Here is a 21,623-nt window from a genome sequence, read left to right as displayed (position 1 = left end):
ATACACGATCGAAGAACTTCGTTAAAACGAGGTCGTTGATTTTCATCTTGAATCGTAATCGAATCGGCCCGTTTCAATTTCACCGAAATACTATATTTTCACGCAATCCTCGTGTAAAATTTTTCTAGATTACACGACGAACAAGCTAACAATAATTTTAATCGTAAGACAGAGTTCGTATTCTCAGAATTCCCATAATTCATTGCCATCAGGATTAGTATGAGGATGAGATGAGTCCAAAAATAATTTTTGTATCTCCTTTGCTGTTATGTGCAGAATAAAAGTAACGAAACGACTTGCAAGAAACTACCCTCCGATACTCGTGTCGTTATTTAAGAGGAGATTTCACGGCACGAAGCAAGGTTCGGTTTCGCCTCCTTGCGTATATATCGGTTGTTTTATACCTATACACGTACAAATGTATCCGGATTGGCATAATCCCCGAGATATCTCGTTTTCCTACAGGATCACCGGCACCGGGTCGTTACGAAGAATAAAGAATCCGTCGCGTAGGAGGTGGAAGTGGAAGATGCTGGAGGTGTTTAAAGTTTAATATTTAACGACAGGCGAAGGCTGGAGAGTAAAGTATAATGTAATCTCTTTTGAAGTCGTATAGCTTACGCCATTAAGGCCTCGGCCGCTGCGTTGATCTTGGATAAATTTCAAGTTAACTTTTTTCTTCCTCATTCTCCGCCCCTCTCCTTCTCTATTCTTTTCGCCGTATACTTTCCGCGCGCCCTCGCCTCATCCCTTTCTTGAGATCGCGTTACCGAGGAGGGTGATCCTTAAATTTCAATGCCCTCGATGTCGCGTTATTGAGCGACGTCGAAAAATCACACTGTTCTTCGATAATGACGCCTTCGATGAAAATCCGAGTCTGCGGTTGAAATTTAACTTTCCTCGTGACGTCGTTCGTTATTTCCGAATTCTTACTTTCAAAGAACGGGGAAATTCCTCCGCTCACGTTGCGTCGACGACTGTGACAACGACGACGTAATTTTCAACTATAATGAACAATTTTTCTTTGTTATCATTCATCGGGTACGTTGCGTGCGGCTTGGTACGATTCGTCGGAATCGTTCAGCCGCTTGCGTTTGCGTATTCCGTCTTCCGTTCCAAGCAACATCTCGGTTTCCTCAGGATCAGGCGAATCTCAGGACGACGACGGATCAAGTATTGACTGCAGAAACAGTTCGGATCCGGGGCGTCGACGGCAGCACTTCTAGAATTACCGACAAAACCGCGTGGCTCCATCTGTCCCGAAAGGGTGGAACCCTCGGGGGCGGGGGTGTGTCCCGAAGGTCCCGACGTCGAGTGAAAAAGAACAAGAACCGGAATTCGATTCGTCAGAGACGCGAAACAATTTTTTTGCGGTCTAAATTGGAGAGGGAAAACGGCGATGGCATGTACCAAGTATTTTGACGTAGAAATATCGTAAAGACGGACACTGAGAGAAATTTTTAGTTCCCGTTACCGCTCAGTCATTAACTATTTTCATTTTTTACCTTATTTTGCGTTGCAATTACGAAAAAAGGATCGACGATAGCGCAAAACGGTAACGCTTACCTCGTTTCTCGTAATTCCAACAATGTTCGAACAATTTTTTGAACTATATGAAATTTTTTCCAGTGAAGGTAAGGTGAAAAAGAAATGATAAAAATGAAGAAAATGATGTACGGAATCCTTTCGCGGCAGACGCGCGTATTGTATGGGATTCTGAAGAGATTAAAAGAAAGACTGCCAGTTAGAACCGATGACTAAGTCACTTTTTCGAGGGCCGAGAAAAATTATCTTGTCAAGTTTTTTCAAGGGCTCTGGGTGGTCCGGCTCGATTCAGAATTCATCGAAAACTACGCAATGTGTTTGTACAAGAGGCGAGAGCCGGCGATGGTTAACATAATTTAATAACGATAAAGACGCGCAAATCGGTAATTTTTTTTTTTTTTTTCTTGTACCGGATTCAGCAAATTTCCGTTTACATTTTCGATCATTGGAGATAATTTTTTTACAGCTTTTAACAAACAAAAGTATCGGACAAACGCCAATTTTCATCCACGTCGGCAATTGTGAAAATATGTTTGCAGGTACAATGAAAGTTGAATCTTTCGAGGCAAGTAAACAGATGAAAAATGATCACCTTTCTCCGCGATCATATTTTCGGTTAAAAAATCAGCATTGTACCTACTGTATAATTTGCACTCGTTGATCGATATTCGAACGCGATCTGTTGCACTCTTTTACAGCTGATAGTCGTGAGCTGATCGAGTCGGTCCTTTCTCATTCTGAAAGTTATTCTTTGCAATTAGAGAGAATAAAATTTTTGAGTGATTCGACGTTTCCGGTCGCCTATCAGCCCCAACGAATCCGGCGGAAGCCGCTAATCGCAGAGAGAAATAAATAATTGCAACGTCATTGGGCCCGATCGACCATCCCGATTTTTATCAACGTACCCCTGGAAAAACAAACTCGCCTACGGGATGGAAAAATTGGAGGAAATTTGACAGTAATTATGAAAATATCCTCATCTGGCAACGTGCACTGGAAAGAAAAAAAAATAAAAATTAAAAAAAAAATCACTTATCGTAACGGTACCAGAATATTCTGTCGTAAAATGTAATAGGTGTCGTTACAACAACGGTGTAAATATTGTCGGAATAACGAAAAAAATCTAGTACAAATACTTGACGGTTTAGCGTCGATGCAAAATTTTCCCCTTATTGCAACAATATACAAGTTTCTTTTGTTTGCTACATTTTTCTTTTTTTTTTTTTTTTCTTTCGATGGAACGAGGCCTCAACGCCAATTTATCACCGAACCAACATCAAATCGTGGCAATGATTACAAGAAATTATAACAACGAACGACCGTAATGAAAAACAATATAATAACGCGTATTAGGTTTCTCGGTTACCTGCACGAGACGAATGATTTTTATTTTACACCCGGAACTTAATTTTACTTTCTAGTGATAATTTAAAGACGACTGAAATATACAAGGAAACGTGGTGTTCTCGTATACAGAGGATTCGGACGACTGCTCGTTCGGTAAAATCGGTGATACTTTGAAAGTTTCGGAAATAGAGAGAAATATGGAGAAAAAGAGGGATAGAGAGGGGGGGGGGGGGGGGGGGAGGGAAGACATTCGGTACGAAAGCGGTGAAAGAGAGCGATGGAGAAATCCGAGGGTGGTGGGTTTTGGGCGGGGCGGGAGATCCAAAGATACTTAGGATTAATCAACGATGCTGTAATTGAGTTTAACATCTGAATTGAGTATTTTCGCTTACAAAGAGCGCGGTTGATAATTGGAAAAGCTTCGGATTAACAATTTTGCAAGCCTCGGCTAAATCCCGGGGTATAGGTGGATGCTTATAGGCGGTTAGTAGAGGGTCGCAGCAGCGGCAGCGTCTTCATCCCGCAAATATCTCCGTCCTCCGGAACCCGTTTTCAACCCACCCGATCCAATCGTCTTCGAAAAGTATTCCGCTTATCAATATATCAATAATTACGCCTGGTTTGATTCTCTTCAATATGTATTAATTTTCGGGAAATATGTCGGAAGAGGAATATCGAGAGGGGGAGGGGAGAGATTTGCCGATCGCTTTAAAATTGACAAGCCTCATTCGCTCGCACGTACGTATCACTGTCTATATACACGTATATATGTATACATGTACCTTGAACAGAAAATGAATTAATTTTCACCGGGATTCTCTTTGCCATCCAATTTCGTTTCGAATCCTTTCAACCAATCTCTCTGAACATTCAACAAACTCAGCACTGTGCTTCTGAATCCTCAACGTGATGATATATCCTCTGCCATATACGAGTTTCCAATAAAGAAGATTTGTTTTTCGAAATTTTCATCCTGCACCAATTTGTAGAATATCCTTATCTTCTGTTGTTAACAAGACGCAACGCGCCGAAAGTCTCGCACACTTTCTTGGTTAAGAATCTTCTCAAGTCTGTTACGAACAATTCTTTGCAAATGAATAAAATTCCTGTACCGGATTCGCAATGTTACTTTCGACGTATAGAATTAACTCGATTACCAGAAAATTTCGCGACGAACGCTGCACTCAAACAATTGGATCTGCACTTTCTAAATAAAAAAGGACATAAACTCAGAGAATAAGGAGAGCAGGTACACTGAGAAAAGTTTCATTTGTTACAGTAACTAGAAAAATTCAGTAAAACAGGTATCGTTAAAAAAAACTGTTTGAATATTGTTGGGATTACGAAAAGCGAGATACGCGTAACCATTTTGCGCTATCGTCGATGCTTTTTCGGTTATCGCAACGCAAAATCAGTTTGTGAGGTTTACTCTACTTTTTTAGTTAAACAAGGCTTTAACGTCAATTTATCGTTGCACAAGGATTAAATTTTCGCAACAGTTACAAGAAAATATAATAACAGTGATCGTAATGAGGAAGAATAGCAACGGATACCAGACTTTCCGGTAACGGCTAGAAAACTAATTTTCATTTTCTACCTAGAACTATATTTTTCCATTTTGATAAGAAATGAAAATAGTCAAGGACTGAGCGGTAAGCGGAACTAAAAATTTCTCTACCGAATACGGAAGAAACGGTTAAACGAATATCATATTCAAACCTGAACATAGGTATGCATACACGTATACAGCTTAATTGGTCGTTGGTTTTACTCACGGTTTATACGTGCATAAAAGAATTTCTGCTAATTTCTCAACACCGCAGCCTCAAATTACGGTTATTCGTCAAAAAAAAAAAAAAATTTCCAGACGGCATGTTTCCGTCTTATATGGTTCCGTTACACCAATTACCACGTGTTACTTTACGTATAAAATTATAAACGGAACGACGAACAGTTATTTCTCGCTGTTCTATGTAATACACGCATTTCTTGCCTCCTCAGCGACGATCATCAGTCGCAGTGATTTCAATAATCCGGTACGAAATTGTCGCAAATATGTAGTACAGAATCAGAAAACTGAAAAATAGAATCTAAATCAAACGTCGGTAAATTTTTCGAATTAACAAACGGTTCCAATCGACGCAACTTTGGTTTATTATTGATATTCCAATTGATCAAATGCTGCAATGATCCGGAAATACGGTAGATGACGACTTTAATCAGGTGTACTAAATATTTACTTGTAATTCGAACCGTTATTGTAACGATAAAAATCTTAGAGAAATCTGCCTTCAAATATTACTAACGAAATTTGCAAATCTATTCGTTCGTATTCTCATTGCTTCCATATTTTTAATTTCTTCAATTCTTTCATACCTCGACGATTGTTTAATTCCTAATTATGTCAGAATACTGGAGCCAGCGTGTGCATAATTTGACGAAACGATCGTCGAGTCTCAATAGTCGTAGCCGTTGTTTAAACAAATAGACAAAAGAAAACCAACCAGCGCGAGATATCTCCCGCATCTTTCCGCGGTGGAGAGACTAAAAACGATAATCTTGCCCCACCAGCACGAATTGGCGCTATGGAAGGCGTAATTTTCGGAAGATGAGCCTTAAGTCAACCCGCTGCAAGGGTGATATTCGCGGGGGTTGATCCGCCGGGCGAGTTATAAATCGATTTACGCTACGGCCAATCACCGCCAGAAGTGCCGCCCTCTGATTGGCCGTCGCCGAGGCCACTCCCACGGCGTTGATAAAACCTCTCGCCAAAAGCTCGACTCACACCGTCCGATCGGACCGAGAAGCGGTAAGTTTATTTCGGAACGATGCGAAAGGAAGAAAATTTCGGAATAATTTTTTTCAAACCCCGATATCGCTCGTGAAAAGAAAAGAAAAAAAAGAGACCTCGAATACCAAAAATATCGTCAAAGAACAAGATTCCGTACGACTGTAATTTTCCTTGGAAGCAAAGATATAAAAAAAAAAAAAAACGAAAAAAAAAAAAAAGTATATCCTCAATCCGACGACGAATAAGCGGGTGAAAAATCGCAACGTGAAAGGTGCGAGAAATGATGGTGAAGGAAAAATTATAGGATTTTTCAAAACAGGCTGCTCGAGATTTTCCGCGGTGTGAACGCAGCCGAAGAGGCGTTCTTGGCAAGGCGTGTCCCCGCTAAAATCCCTCCTTCCGGTTTAACTAGGGCTATGTCTGCCCGGATGCCAGGCTCAAAAAACGGACCAATCCGGGATGCGAGACGGCCACTGTTGTGCGTGAAATGCCGGGGGGGTGGGGTGGGGGGGGAGGGGGGCGGCGGCGGGTCCGCGATGCCTGTATCTCCGAATGTGCGGAGCGAATATCCCCGGAAAGAGCGTGGAGTGAGAGAAGAGCGGCGGGGTTTGTTCGTGCAACCGGCACCCCCGTCTGGAGCTCAGTTGCTCACCGCCGCGACGCCAATTCGGTCAGGGTAGAAAACCTCCGTCGCAACCCTTCCCGGGGTTGACGCGATACTCGCACCGAGTAACGGTTTTTAAACAAATCGCAAAAAGTGTTGTTTTATCGCAGTTTCCGCCGACGGCGATAATCGGCATTGAAAAAAACGAACGACTTGACATTGTCGGAATTTTAGCGATATCGTTTTGCGGTAATTGCGACAGTTGGACAAACAACTTGGGCGAATAAGACGCGAGTAATTTCAAGGAAACGGCGTTGTTGAATAACGCAATAAACGGTAACGAGGAAGTCCGGAAGTCGTGAATTTTTTTTTTCTTTAGTGACATGAACTTACGAATATGGTGTGGTTTTGACGAGCCAGAAACAATTTGAGGACTACGAACGAATTGGAATAAATTTTGTTTCTTGTTGTTGTTGTTGTTGTTGTTGTTGTTTTAGTTTTTTTTTTTTTTTTTTTCATCTTTGGTCTTTTAATCAACCAAATCGGGAACCTGACCAGGAATTTTCTTTTTGGTAATTGGAGCAATCCGAAGTCGTTCGTGAACGGTGAAGAGCGTGGTTGTCGTTGCGGAGAGTCGAACACTGAATACAGACGACGGGAGGAATGGAAAATCGTTTTTGTGACCGCAAAGAGAGGAGAATTCGTAATTGTTAGACAGCAAACGGAGCTGGGTAAAGTAACGTAAAAAGTTGCCTTTGTACTTAAGTCTATTTCGTAAAGCTCGGAACTTGGAGGCGCGGTGATCGATTGTCGATTTACAACGAAGGGACAATCGTTGGTACGATTGGTCAAATAATCGAAACTAATACAGACTCGAGCGAATGTATCGAATACTCATTGTACCTGAATACAACGATATTTAAAACGCAACGATAATAGAGGAAAAATAAACCCCGCAGAAAAATATACGTCATAGATTGTAAAAGTCGTAATCTAATCGAAGAGTAAAACAGTAAATATAAAAATAAAATAAAAAAGAAAAGAAAACAGCCACCCTCGGCTACGATTGATCCCAACTCTTCTATTCGATATTCACCGATCGTGTCGCCTACCGTCGCTTGGCATTAAAACCGCGGGAGCTAAGTTTCTCCGTTGTTTGTCACTCGTCACTTGAAATTGTAAAAATATTTTCCTCGCTACCTCGCGCCTGGTGGAGGTAAACGGCAAGGTTTTTTCAGTTGACAAAAGACAAGAGAAAACAATAATCGAGGAAGAAAAATTACGTCCGCAGTCGTCGTCCGGTGTATCGTGCGATCAAGCCGCCCGCGTCCCGGCCGGAATCATCGGAAACTGTGGTATGGATGTGTACGAAGACACGTAGGACCCGAAACGGTCCAACGGTCCGCCAACGACATGCGGAATCGCCTCTGGCGATAAAAGAGAGTCCACCATCCACACTCAGCGCGATAGGAAATCGCCGCTTGGGCTTCGAACGATCGAAGAGCGAGAGAGAACCGAAGAGGTCCGACGGCCGTGGGAATACCGAGTAATCGACGAAGAGCAGCCGACAACGGGATCGGGAAGTCGATATCTTTGGGGAGTCCGAGAAATCCGATCGGCGATCCGTGGCGGAAGAGCTTCGAGAACGAGCCGAATATCCTGGGGGGAGGAAATCGTTGACTGCAAAACGTGTGATGGTAATTTGATTCACCACGATTCAACCAAAGGACTTGAAGATGCCGCAGCGATCGCCCTTCGCGATCCAGGAGCTTCTGGGCCTGAACGGTACCGGAAACGCCAACGGATCCGATCGGGGATCGCCGCACGGCTCGCCGCCGGCCGGAGTCTCGGCCGTTTCTTACGCCCCATCGGCTCCGCACCATAAGCTATGGGACTACATGCCGTCCCTGACGAGCCATCTGGGGAACCTGGGGAACCTGGGGAACCTTGGGAACCTGACCGCCTCGAGGATGGCTTACCTGAACGCCCAGGCCGCTGTCGCGGCCGCGTTTCTTCCCCCGCCGCATCCGCACCCGGCGCATCACGTCGCGCATCACCAGGTCCACCAACCCGGACAACTTCCGTCGTCGCCCAGTGGGAACCTGCATCCGGCGGCGCACGCGCAGCACGTACTTCCGGGGACCGCTGTTGGTACCAATCACCATCAGCACAGTCCCAATCAACACACACCCCCTCACGGTAAGTTTACAGAGAGTCGAAACGCACCGTGGATTTATATGTAATTTTATCGAGGGGGGAACGCGTTTGACGGTTGGAAGTCGGATTTGCCCGAATTACCGTGTCGTGCTTTCGAACGACGAGGAATCAAGCCAGATAACCGAGAGGCATTGAAAGTCACGTGATAATGCTGAGGAAACGACACGCCAGGCGTTGTAAATTTTGCGGATATCGTTGCGAGTCTTGCGGCACGTGCCGAATGATTTCGATTTTCGCGACGCTGTCGATTTATCGTTTAAATCGTGAAAAAGTGGCAAAAAAGCGATTCTTACTTGCTTAGAACGGTCCCTCTCAGCTCTCGTGTCTCCTGGACGATTTTCTGTCATTCCATACCGTCTGAAAGTCACTGAAAGTCGCTTGGACTGCTGGGCAATCACTGAGAGTCAGGGATAACACTGGAAAGCAACGAAAATAACTCGTTACACCGGAAATAGATAAAAATAATCCTATAAGCTAGAAATCACTTGAAATTCGCTGTATTTCACTTTGTCAAGTTACGGGGATTAATCGAATGCTCTGCAGAAGGTGGAAAATTAATTTTTCATCTTTTTCCCGTAACCAGAAACACGCGTCAACCGAGACTTACCGCGTGTCGAATACGCAAAGACTAATTGTAAACAGTACGCAACGGCATGGTTTCAACGCCTCGAATCGTGCCTCGTTCATGTCAACAACACGATAGTCAAATCCACGCCGAGTGTTTGGCAACAGATAACGAGACGTGAGACGATCTCACCAGGCTCTCAAATATTCTCTCTTTCGAAAGAGCTCGAGGCAATTGAACAGGTACATACCTAGCGAAATCGGAACGTTCCGCACATCACACGACTTCGCACAACCGTCATTCGCGTACAGAGTCTCCTTAACGTACAATCGATTGAATCGCGTGATAGGCGAAATACTTTGTTACCTATGGAAACTGAGGTTTCCCTCTCTCTCTCTCTCTCTCTCTCTCTCTTTCTCTCTTCCCGTTTCTCTTCGAACGGTGCATGCGAGAGAATCGGAATGGAGACACTCCCGAGGTAAATTAATGGCTATCTGTTATCTAGGATCGACGAAGTGTGAAGCAGGCACTTAGCCACCGCACTGGTTGGCTATCACTTAACTTGACGCCACTTAGGCTTGAATTACAGAAATTCGATACACTTTTGTTACACCCTGCACCTACAAGTATCCATTGTGGCGAGAAGACTCAATGGACTTTTGTCGCATGGGAACATCGTCGAAGGAGCAGCTGCTCCCTCTCTCTCTCTCTCCTTTTCTCTCTCTCTCTCTCTCTCTCTCTCTCTCGACCTCCACTGATCACACGGCCCTCCGACATTATTAAATAACGATATCACAAGAACAATTTTAGTCCGGATCAGACGTTCGCGAAACTGGGGATGGGAGAAGGAACCGTTTCACCGTCGCCTCGTCATTGATTTTTAAAATGGTCATGCCGAGCACGACTCAAGGGGGTTAATAAACGTTGCGTCGACCACGTCCTGTGGGAATTTGGCATACGTATGTTGTAGTTGTTTCTGTTGTTTTTTTTTTTTTTGTTTTTTTGTTTTTTTCTTTTTTTTTTATTTCGTTTTTTATCCCTTTAATCCCGAAATGATTCAGAGCGTTGTAAATAATTAGTGGTATAATGAGTTGAGTGTCGGAGGTAGACCTGCAACGTCTCACCAGGGCACAATGAACCTACGACAATACGTAAAAATGGCTGTTGACAGAAACGTTGTTCTCAACCATTCCCCTCGTTCAGACCGTTGAAGCATCTCGTTTCGCGTTTTCCCAACGATCGATAGCGAGAAAATATCCGTTCAAACGTTACCCCCGTCCAGTTATTCACCCGGTCGAACAATGCGACAAGATCACCGATCGTTTCGAAAGCTCGACTAATTCCTATCCGTAATTCTCTAGCCGATAAGGTCTCTTCCGACAAAACTCGTTCGCGATCCGTAACGGTCGAAGAAAAATAACAAGTTAATAAATAAGTGGGAAAAAATTCATCTCTACCAACAATGTTCCGGCAGAGGATGAGGAGAAAATGTTTCGAACCAATTCACCGCGTTCCACTTGCGGAATCCACAAGCCGCTGCTCCCCACTCGTATTGCCTCTAGTAATTTCGTCATAAGGTGTGAAATGGTAATTGGACAGTTACTTAATCCCGGCCCCGGGGCCCCGTTTCTACGTATATACGTATATTATATACATATGTACACGCGTATATATGGGTGGAATATTTTTTTCATCAGCGTAATTAAGCCAAGATTTTCTCTCGTCCGCGAGTCTCGCTCGCTCGGGAGTGAATTTTGAGAACGATTTTCGGGTGTCAGGTTTCCTCCAAGGAGAACAAAAGATCTGCCCTTCCATTGAAACGTCGCTCTAGCACCTCGCCTTGCTTGCAGCGTACGCGCGTTCATTTGACGCATTTTATATTCCTTCCTTTTTTTTTCCCTCTTCTCGGTTTTTTTTTCTTTTTTTTTTTTTTTTTATTTTTACTTTTTGTTTTATTCCTTCTTAAATCTAAGCAGACTTAAAGACGAAGGTACGATCCGCGTTCGGATACGTAACGAGTGATCGTGTTGTGTCTCATTATATTTATTAGGCGTATCGAGTAATATCGATTCACATTGCGAATGAAATTATTCATCAGCTCTGCAGGTGATTTTACAGACGAGTGTGCCAATCTCGTATCTCAGCTCTGTAATTTACGCACATATATTTCTCGTTTCACTTTTTTCTCTCTCATTCTCTCCCTGTCCGGATCTCCTCATCTATTTTTATTTTCACGCTGTAATTACGCGGGGAAAATATAAAGTAAATGAAATTTATCGTACAGGGAAGAAAAAGAGAGAAATAGCAAAAAGACTCAAATTGTTTTATACAATTCAGTTTCCGTAAACACATTGTCAAATGAATTTTCGAAGAGTAAGCTATAGCGTGTCTGCACGTATTTGAAATGAAAATTTTCAACTTCCAGATTTAAATCTCGGTCAAAGTCATGAACAGGAAAATGAAAAATTTGAAGAAGTCACTCTCTAAAAAATAATAATATATGATAAATGTTCTCTGCATAGACGAGCTTATTCTCTTTTTCTTCAAATAAACGCTACGAATGTGTTTTAATAACATAACAATAAGAATAAGAATAATAACAATACTTACCAAACAGGATTGTAGTTGCAAAGAATTCTTTTTTTCGAAAAAGTACCTAAATCACTAGCTAAGGTGCCTTTTTGGCAATAGAAACATTCGTCACTTTGCCTAAAGTTATTCTACCGAACACTCGAAATAGCGTTAATCGTGATAGTAAATTCGTATTATTCATGCCGCTTTCATATTTCTGCGTCAAATGAAAATGCGTTGGAGTATTTTTGTTTAGAATTGTGTATATAACGGGACCGTTGAGCCTTTTTTGCGTTCGACGTACGTGAAATTCGATATTAGGAGATACATGCGACAAAGTCGAATTCACATAAAAATAAAAGGAAGCCGACAAAGATAGTCGAGGGTTAAATTCAAACACAAAGCGTACCATCTGAAATCGATTCGCGACCAGAGTTCAGAGCTGGCTCATCAATAAGCTACATCCGAACGGGTAATGAACTTTCCGCCATGCTCATGAATACGGAAACCCGATAAATTTCGGATCTCGTTTTCCTGATTGAATAAACTCCGCGACTCGGGTAATCCGTCTCGGAATCAAACGCCGGACCGTCGAACCGGCGCTCGGTGAAAATCGTATCCCTGGTTTGGAATCCCGGTTCGAGACCATCTACGCGATGATAATAATCAAGGAATCGGGTGGACGCGACAAGAGGAATCGACGAGTAGAAAGGCGGCGACGAGGGGAGAGGGAGAGGAAAAATGAAAATTGCGAAAGCTGGGGGCGAGGAAAGTGGGAAAAAAAAAACAAGCGACGCGGGGCGAAGAGAATGGCCGCTCGGATTGTGCCGGGAGGAGTTTTTCATAACCGTTTTCTGGCGGCAAAGCGGTTCTAGCGGGCGTTGGAACGGCGGTGATAGGCAATCTAGTTGATTGCCAACTTCAAACGAACCCCGAGACCGAAGCCAGCGTGCGATCGCCTGGAGAACGCTCGAAGGTTCGGAAACAATGCCGACCTCCTCCGAACTCTCCGTAAGCCTTTGGGCTTCTCTCCTCCGAGCCTGGACCCGTTCACGAACCCTCCACCTGGTGGTACAGGGTGTTCCAAAAGGGAGAGCCGAGGAAATAATCGAGGGACGAATCGAGCTTGCGGAAAAGCTCGGGTGAGCCGCGAGACGCCCCCGCGACGAGTTGTGCTTTCTTTTAACCTTTGGCGGAATGTCCCACCGACGCAGAAACCAGCGACACACGCACACGCGTGACTCGCGGTGGCAGGTCGATACTGATTAGTACTTGAAAGCCGCTTTTCACCTCCCCATTCTGACGGATTCACGACAAAGCCACCAGCCACTCGAGTAAAAAATCTTGAACAAATTAGCGAATTATTAATTCGCTCCCGAGCTTTGTTCCTTCTCCCGCTAACGGGGAAGTGCTTGTATTATGTGTATAGGAATTGTAGGCCGATCGCGGTACGGGTCTGCATTAGGTGCAGGCCGAGAGTGTGTTTCTCGATGGATTTTATTGTGCCGTGCGGGAGAACCACTTGCCTCGTGATGAAAGGTAGTACGAACGATTAACGCAATGTCATTCGATTCGAGAATCCAACGTCATTTTCAGTCGGTGATAATTATGTTTTTTTTTTTTTTTTGCCAAAAAATAATAATCATGCACGCATTTAGAGTCAATGGGATGGATTTTTTCTTTCGAACTTACTTGGTTTCGTAATGAAAAATTGCATTACAGCGAAGACCGACACTTGAACGAGGTATAATTGAAAGTGCCCCGATTGTGACAGTTTTTATAGTAATACTCGTTCGACAATTTTGTGCGTTATGATCTTGTAATAATGACACGTCTTGCAAGCTGTTTTGAAAATTTCATGCTTCGTGGAAAGAGAAAAACATCAACTTAGATTGATAAAATTAAGTGTCACTTCGATCATTCGATACTGTAAAAGGCTGGCGTAAGAATTTGCATAGTCAATGTGTGCTTGACTTACATGTAATCCGAAACGAAACTAAAATGTGATGGTCACTGTTCTGGCGCTACGAATTCAACTAGCTACCAAATGCTGAACAGCTGACGGGTGATTTTCAGGACCACATTAAAAAACCAACTAGAATTGACGTGAATAAATACGAGATATAAAATAAAATTACTTCTGACTTACATTATCGACACCTAGTTGAGTTTAGCCATTTATAGAAACTTGCACAGAGTAAAATTTCTAGCCATGATTTTCACCGTACAGTCTTTAACTATTTTCATATTTCACCATAACCGGAAAATGTACAAGTTCCAACTGTAAGTACAAAATGAAACGGAGTTTTTTTAGCTAAGAAACCCAAAAATCTAATTACGTGTCGCATTATTCTTTTTTGATTACGATTACACGTACTGTATTTTCTCGCAAGAAAATGCGATAATTTTGACGTTGGTCGGCAATAAATTTACGCCAAGGTCTTATTCGATTGAAAAAATATATTGTAAAAGTAGTAAAAAAAAAAAAAAAAAAAAAAAAAACTGCGGATTTAACATTGAAATATCCAGAAAATGTTGCATCGACAACTACAATCACACTAAATCCTTACGTGTACCAAATTTTACCGTGTTTCCGACAATATTTAAGAAACGCTTGCGTGACCAACTTCTTCCTTTCCACCTTTCGAGCTGCGCTGCTGCCGGGGGCAGTTCATATAATTGTGAATGCAAATTAAACGAAATTAAACAGTTAATTAAACGCCTGGATCCGCGAGAGTTAATTGAGATTCTTGGGAGATTTGTCGCTTGGAATGTCTTAATTTAGTCCTTTAAGCGTCCTAACTCGCCTTAACAACTTTGAATAATTGGGCCACGCTATACGTGTACACCTTATATACATAAATATATATATACATACATATATATATATATATGTGTGTGTGTGTGTGTGTACGTACATAAATACAGGCTATGAAAGGTGAAATTTCTACTCCAAGCTTCACGATCTGGTCTAGACTTATCCACTAACGAATTGTCAACTGAACAGTGCAGCGATCTTCAATTATAAACGCGAGAGTCACTGATTGAGAGAAGAAATTTTTCTTTGCTTTAATTTTTCTGCCTTTCCCCCTTTTTTCCTCTCTTCGATTTAATATTTCGTCGCATACGGAAGGTGAAGAAATAGCGGAACGAAACAAGATCATTCGGACTCGGTTCATCACTTCCTCGGTAAAGTTTTCCTCGTTTCTCTTTCATTTCTTCCGGGTTCAGATTATTATTTTCTCGTATTACATTTACGAGGCCGTGTCAATCACTTGACCCTCTGAGCCTATACCTAATCGTTTAATCTGTTCTGACGAATCAATCTACCCCAGCGTGACAATGCCGCAAACTTATATGGGCACCCTTACACTCTTTGGTACGGACAGTCGAGTCCCTCGCAAAATCAATTCCATGGGAATATCTATAGTCGTCGTAAAAATTTTCGCACGAAACAATCGTTCCCGATTGTTCCTTTGTCCAAATAGTAAAATATTCATTCGTTCATTCTTCGCGAGAATTTTCATCTGGGAGTTGATAGAATATCAGGTAGTCAAAAGTGAAGTGTTGCACACTGAAAAAAATAGGTCCGAATATTGATTGGATTACATAAAATTCATAAAATAGTGGACTCTCAACTATTTTTTAAATAACCGGTCAAGTCATTGGATAATTGAACAGGTTAACCGTTTGCCGGTTAAGTTGGTAAAATTGTAGGCACGGCTCTACTATTTAGTACGATGATAGTTGTCAATACTACAAAGATGTTTAGTTTATTATATTTTGTCAAATAAATAAGGCGTAGTATCACTTCATCGTTGCACCAGCATTAAATTATCGCAATAGTAACGAAACAAATGTAACCACTGACCATAATGAAAAATAATACAAACGCATTTTAAATTTTCTCACGGTAAACCCAAAGAATTCACTATCACGTTGTATCCAGAACTCTGTTTTTCGATTACAGTAAAAAGTGAAACAATCAAGAACTGTACGGTAATCGTAGCTAAACATTTCTCTCGGTAATAACGATCTTCGTTTATAAATTATTTAACAGAGCAAAAAATTCATGTTACATTTGTCGAATATGACGTTGAAATATAAATTCTGAAAAACTTTATCGTTTAATCATCAAAAGATGAAGAGAGTTGGAGAGATGGCAGGGGAAAAAAACATTCCGCCAGTAAATGAACCGCCTCGTTCGTTGACCGCATAACTCGCAGGAAAACGTGTACCTATATCGTGTCCCCCAATCGAGAAAATCGGCTTAACGTATAATCGGTCGGAAGGTTTGAGCGCGGACGATAATTATACTTGTCCTTCTTCTTTCGGTATAGTTGTGATAAATTTTCACCCTTTGACAAAGTCCCAATACACGCCCCGAGGCCATCCTCATCCCCTCGTCCCGGCGCTCATCCGACCCCCGCAACCCTCGAGAGCCGCGTTAATGAAATAACGCGGAGATTAGTCTTGGACATTACCGGCAAACTATGTCCATTACGTAGCCCCCGTACAGTGCGGTCCAAAAGTTTATTGCCCATTCTATTAAGCAGCGCCTATTATTAGTAAAGCTTTCGATGGAATCGATTCGACGTAGGGAAGAATCTTGCCCCAATTTCATACCGTCAATTTGGTCGTTTTTCGGAGAAGATTTCACTGTACCTGCTAAGAATTACCAAAGACGATCAATTATTTTTCAAATTCGATTAATCGAGCGATTATATTCATTTTTACAGATTCAATCGAGTCGTGTTCGATTATTTTTTGGACTGATATTGATCGATGCGTCGATTATTTTTAGCTTAACGGCCATCCGGTATCTGTCCCAAAATTAGGTTAGCTCGTGTCTCAATTCTGCTGATATTTTGATCTTGTTCGGTTCAAAGCAACCGAGTCTGTGGTCGATGAAAGTTTTGACGATTTAGAGGGTGCACCGTGGAAAAGGGATAGAAGTAGAAGGACATCGCAGTTTTGTTATAAGTAATACAAGCGACTAGATGATTCTTAGAACGATATTCAACTTTGAAGATATTTCAATTGTTTAATCATTTATTTATACAGTCGAACTGGAATAGTGATCCATACCTGGCAACATTTTTGAAATCCTGCAACGTATCTTTTTATTAAAAATTAACTGTGAGAGAATTTTGTCGCAAGTCAGATGAAATTTACATTTTGATTGAGCGATTGGTCCACAAATACTTATCAATTCATTATTCATCTGTCCATGTTTTGAATGGTTGGAGTCGAATATTAAATATTCGTAACCAATAGAAGTCGGAAATCGTGTGAAATTATTTAAAATCATCCAAACCTGATATCGTCCTATATTTTGGAATCTTGTGACTTTTTTGGATTCCGAATAGTCATCGAAATTATCAAGTAAACGATAAAAGATGAAAAGTGACGTAAGATAGTCTGAAATCAGTTGACAGCTTCTGCAATAAATTAAAGTATTATAAAATTTACTACAAGTTCGCCTACAATTTGGTGAAATCTTTGAGATTCTCGAGACCTCGAATTTGATGAAAAGTTAATTCCTCATATCACAGACCGACTTGACTTTCTTCAAAGCTACAACGAATTTCAAAAATAAAAACATTCTGCGGGAATTGAATTCTAGAAAAAATTTCACAGTGCAAAGTATCACTCGCAATCAAATGGAAGCTGATTCAAGTTCAATAACATATCTCAATACAAAAAAAAAAAAAGAATCTCATCACTTTACAGTTTACCTTGCGACCCTTATTTAATTCACAATAATAACATCTTGTTTACTCATCTTCATTTGACCCTAATGAATGAATAAATCTGCATCCGAACCAGAGGACAAATCCTGGCAGTCTAATCTAAAAAAACATTTTCACGACAGGAATGTCTTCTCTTTTTTTTTTAACCATTTAGCTTTTGTTCAAACCAACCAAAACCTTGATTACCTTGCGTCTGATTCAAGGAATCGAATGTTGAAAAAAAAAAATAACGCACTTCGCCGCAACAAACGAGTCAAACCGCATTTCGCGATACTCGTACGCGTTGGCTCGTTCCCTTCTGCACCGGCAGAGCGATGAGGCTTCCTTTGCGCACCCGAGTCAGCATCACGTCGCTACTTGATGCGCTAGGGTGCGTAGAGACTGAGCGCTTGTACGCAAGCGAGTAAACGGGTGTTTGACACGAATGCAATTTAATGGGACGGAGAGTTGCAGGGGTGGTACCGGGGTTATTACCCGGATGCCCGAGTGCGCCTCGCGATTAGCTCAGACTTCGATGCCCTTCTTCCCGAGCCGCACTTCCGAAAGCCAGTGCAGTCAAAATGTTCGACTCTCGGATAAAGCGGGGAAAATTGTTAGCAACTAATCCGCGTCGCACCATTCGGGGATGAATTACGTAACGGATGAACAGCTGTATGTTCTCAGACTTTATTCCTCAATCGCGTGTGGATGTTCAAAGTCTCCGTGGAACGATGAAGTTGAGCATCGTAAGGTTGTGAATTTTCAGTAAAAATCGTTGTTACACAACCCGAGGATCTGAGATTCGGTAAACCGTTGAAAAGATAAGTAAGGAAACTCTTGTTTCTCTTGTTGAAGTTAATAACTTCAGCCTCATCTAGAATGCTCGATTAGTCACTTTGCTTCCGAGTTACAGTCTGTAAGATCTATACAATTCTAATTTATGAAAAATCTAGTACAATTCACTAAACACTAGAGTTATAACGGGAAAGATTAGCAGTTAGATTGCACCTTACGTTAAAAAATAAATGTCTTGTAAACTCGAAGAAAGTATCTTTCTTCCGTCAAACGAGATCCACAAAAATTGAGTGCTTGAGGCAGCCGAGTGCAGACGCATGTGATCAAATTTTGAACCATCTATCTCGAATACATCGAAGTAAATTTTTTCAAGGAAACATAATGGTTATAAAAACAGAAAACTACAATAATTCACCTGACCCTTCATGATTAACAGAAAAATTTTCTCTTCCGCCTTGTTATCCCGGCTGTGTATTACTCACAAGTATCAAAGTGGAATGAATGAATTCGTTGCTCGTTGATAACCGACGAATAAAAAGTGCAAAGAATAAATCGAAGCAACGACAAAAAAGAAAAAAAAAAATAAATAAATAAGTAGGAGGAGGAGTTACAGCCGAGCTCGTAATTCACGCGCTCATTCCTATCTCCGTTGGATGAATAATCGTGAAGAGGGTATGTATTTTCGGTTTGGATGAACAAAGGAGGCTATACGTGTCTGCGAGGCTGAACGTGAACGAAGAGCTGAGAGTAAGTCGGCGAAATCAGCAGAACAATTTCCAGTCCAACACCTCAATTGTCCCTAGCTGAGAGTCCTTGGCGTTCCATACGTGCATGCAATTCACACCTCGAACATCCACCCAAAGCCGCCCCGTCACCGCTTTCCGCACACGCGTGCACACGCATCTGCAGCAGCAGCATTTGCGAATCTCGATTACTCACGCGCTCAATTGCTACTCCCCGTTAATTGCTTCCGTCTATAAGTAGCAGACAATTTATGACCGTTCAACGCCGCCTCGAATTTAGTTTTGATCGACAAATTTCCAGCGTGCGTATCACGCGATTCTTGATTATCGGTATCGATGACGGTCGTTCGCTCGTGCGAACGGCAGAAAGCACTTCTTTTTTTTTTGTAACAGCAGAAAAAAGTTTCCCAATACCGTTTAGCAGAATTTTGTATCCACGTTTACGGCAGAATAAGCTTTTCACGAGATTCCTTGACGTGCGGAGATTTGCATGTGTTGAAAGAAACGTCGGTATTAGGTAATTTGAAAAATAATTTCCAACGTTGCGATCGCGAGGAAATGATAGAATCGTTTAAAAACACTTCTCGCGTAATAAACGCAGAGTCGATCAACTTCCTCGACTAGATCCAGTCGATGTTAGAATCATGGAGACTAGAGTAAAACAGTGGACACAGCACAGGAGAATAAGAAGTAACGGCGTCTTCAAAAACCCGTCCTTCAATTAGTTCTCCGCTCTGCCACTAGCATCGCATGGGTCGAAAAGATCGTAAATATAGTAATAAAATTAGTGACCGATCCGCGCTTGCGCGGTAGAATGAAAAGTGACGCACCAAAATGATAGTATATTGGAGGTTAAAGAGATTATTTTTGTTTTAACAGTGCTTGTGTAAAGTATCTTGTGCCGTGGTTTTCGTGTAAGAACAGTTGTGATTTGTGTCACGATCTCTATGAACAATTCAATTTCGAGTTTTCATCGTACGATTCGACGTTTTCTTCTCCGAGCAAGGTAATTTCATTCACCAATGTTTCAGCTTATTTTTATTCAACGAAATTTGATACACCGATTTTAATAAACATAATAAATCAATTAACACTGCACATTAATAACAAAAAGTTTTACACATGTATACGTAAACACTGCACGAATTTAGCCACATTGAGGTTAGGAAATAAGTAGTGACAGTGTGTCTGATCAAAATATATATATATACATATATATATATATTATTATATATGTATGACTACGATCTTTTCGATCGCAGCGCCGCCGTTTTAGGCCGGGATTTCGTGTACATTTCTGAAGCACGCTGTGTCCACTCCTTTACTCCAGTCTCCAACGTTAGAATGCTGCTTAAGGAGCGCCCGACACGTGGGTAAGGTAGACACCTGTGTATAATGTATATTATATGTATGTAGGTAGGTGGGTAGGTTAGGGGCGCACGTCGCGTGAAAAGGTAAGAGGGCCCGTGGCCGGGCAGCACGCCTCCTTTCCTCCAGAAAGGACCTTTCAAGGAATAACCGCAAATCCCGGTATAATACTAATAGGGTCATAATGGGTTCAATAGGGCTTAGCCCCCCTCGACAATAAGATCTTGTCAAAATACTCCCCGGCACTAGAGTAACCGGAGAACTAGGAAGTGGTATTTCACTCAATGGTGAAACGTGCAGTGGGCACGCCTTTATTGTCTGCGTTTTTCCAAAAAATCTGAAATCCCCTCCTCTCACAACGCCGTCGCACGCGGTTATAATTGCGGTTTATATTTCTCAGCCTCGTAGGTACCGGGGAGATATTTCTTTCTTCGTTTCTTTCTATCCCTATAACGGAGGCAAAAAATTACCGGTATTCCCAAGTGAACAATCCAAGTTTAGGTAAGACGCGTTATGCTCGCCGATGAAAATCCCCACACTCACCGGAAATCAGATCCGGTATTTTCCTGCGCCATTCGGTTTCGCACTTCCTTGCCGATCGTATTCAGGAATTATCTCTATACTTTCTCTTCGTTCTTTGTCATTCTCGGAGAAAATTTTCACCCGAATGTACCGAGAAAAATGACCAACTTTATACATGCTTCATTGCGTATAAATTTCACGCAATGGCTAAGTGAAAATATTCTTCGATAATGTCCAATTTGGTTCAAGATGAGAGATTCAGAATTTTTTAAAGCGGTTTCGGAAACTTGCAACTTTTGTTTCTACGCAACGCCAATCCCAATTTGCGAAAACCTTTTACGACCGCGTTCCGATTTGACTTCCAAAGATATTTATACAGATATTGATCCGCGTGTTATCGGTGATTATTTTTCCAAGCTAAAAGGATATCCTACCCTATCGGTAGAAAGTATATTGTGCTCTTGTAGTATTTCTCCAGCGAATAATACGAACTGCCTCGTCCCCGTATATAGCACAAGTTTCAGGGAGCCCTTTTATCCAGTCTTTCTTTAAATTGAATGGTGAAACCAGTGCCTGAGTATTAAGACGTTTTAGCTCGGCCATTTTCTAATAAAGTCGTAGCGTTCCAAGACCCGTGGGGAGGGAAAAGCCAGAGAAAAACAGGGGTTGAAAAAGATTCCTTGCCTTCTGAGAAAGTTTGGCTGCGAGGGGGAAAACCGGTGGAAAGATAGAGCGATAGAGCCGCGGGGTTGAGGGAGTGAGAGGGAGAAAAAGCGGCGGAGAGAGGAAGAGGGAGGGAAGCCACCCCAAACGACTTTAACGA

At 42.0% G+C, this 21,623-nt stretch overlaps 1 protein-coding gene across 4 annotated transcripts in view; it reads left to right on the top strand.

Annotated features, from left to right (window-relative positions):
- Positions 1-6,826: 6,826 nt before the first annotated feature.
- Positions 6,827-21,623, top strand: part of LOC124184938 (visual system homeobox 1-like) — a 75,994-nt gene continuing 61,197 nt past the window's right edge. For all 4 annotated transcript variants that reach the window (XM_046575191.1, XM_046575188.1, XM_046575190.1 and 1 more), the window contains exon 1: positions 6,827-8,486. In XM_046575191.1, the coding sequence (XP_046431147.1) occupies positions 8,024-8,486 (463 nt within the window). In that variant the 5' untranslated portion in view covers positions 6,827-8,023. The remainder of the gene's footprint in view (positions 8,487-21,623) is intronic.

This window comes from Neodiprion fabricii, chromosome 6 (assembly GCF_021155785.1).
Source record: "Neodiprion fabricii isolate iyNeoFabr1 chromosome 6, iyNeoFabr1.1, whole genome shotgun sequence".
In the NCBI taxonomy this organism is placed as follows: domain Eukaryota; kingdom Metazoa; phylum Arthropoda; class Insecta; order Hymenoptera; family Diprionidae; genus Neodiprion; species Neodiprion fabricii.
This window is presented reverse-complemented; position numbering and strand designations above follow the sequence as displayed.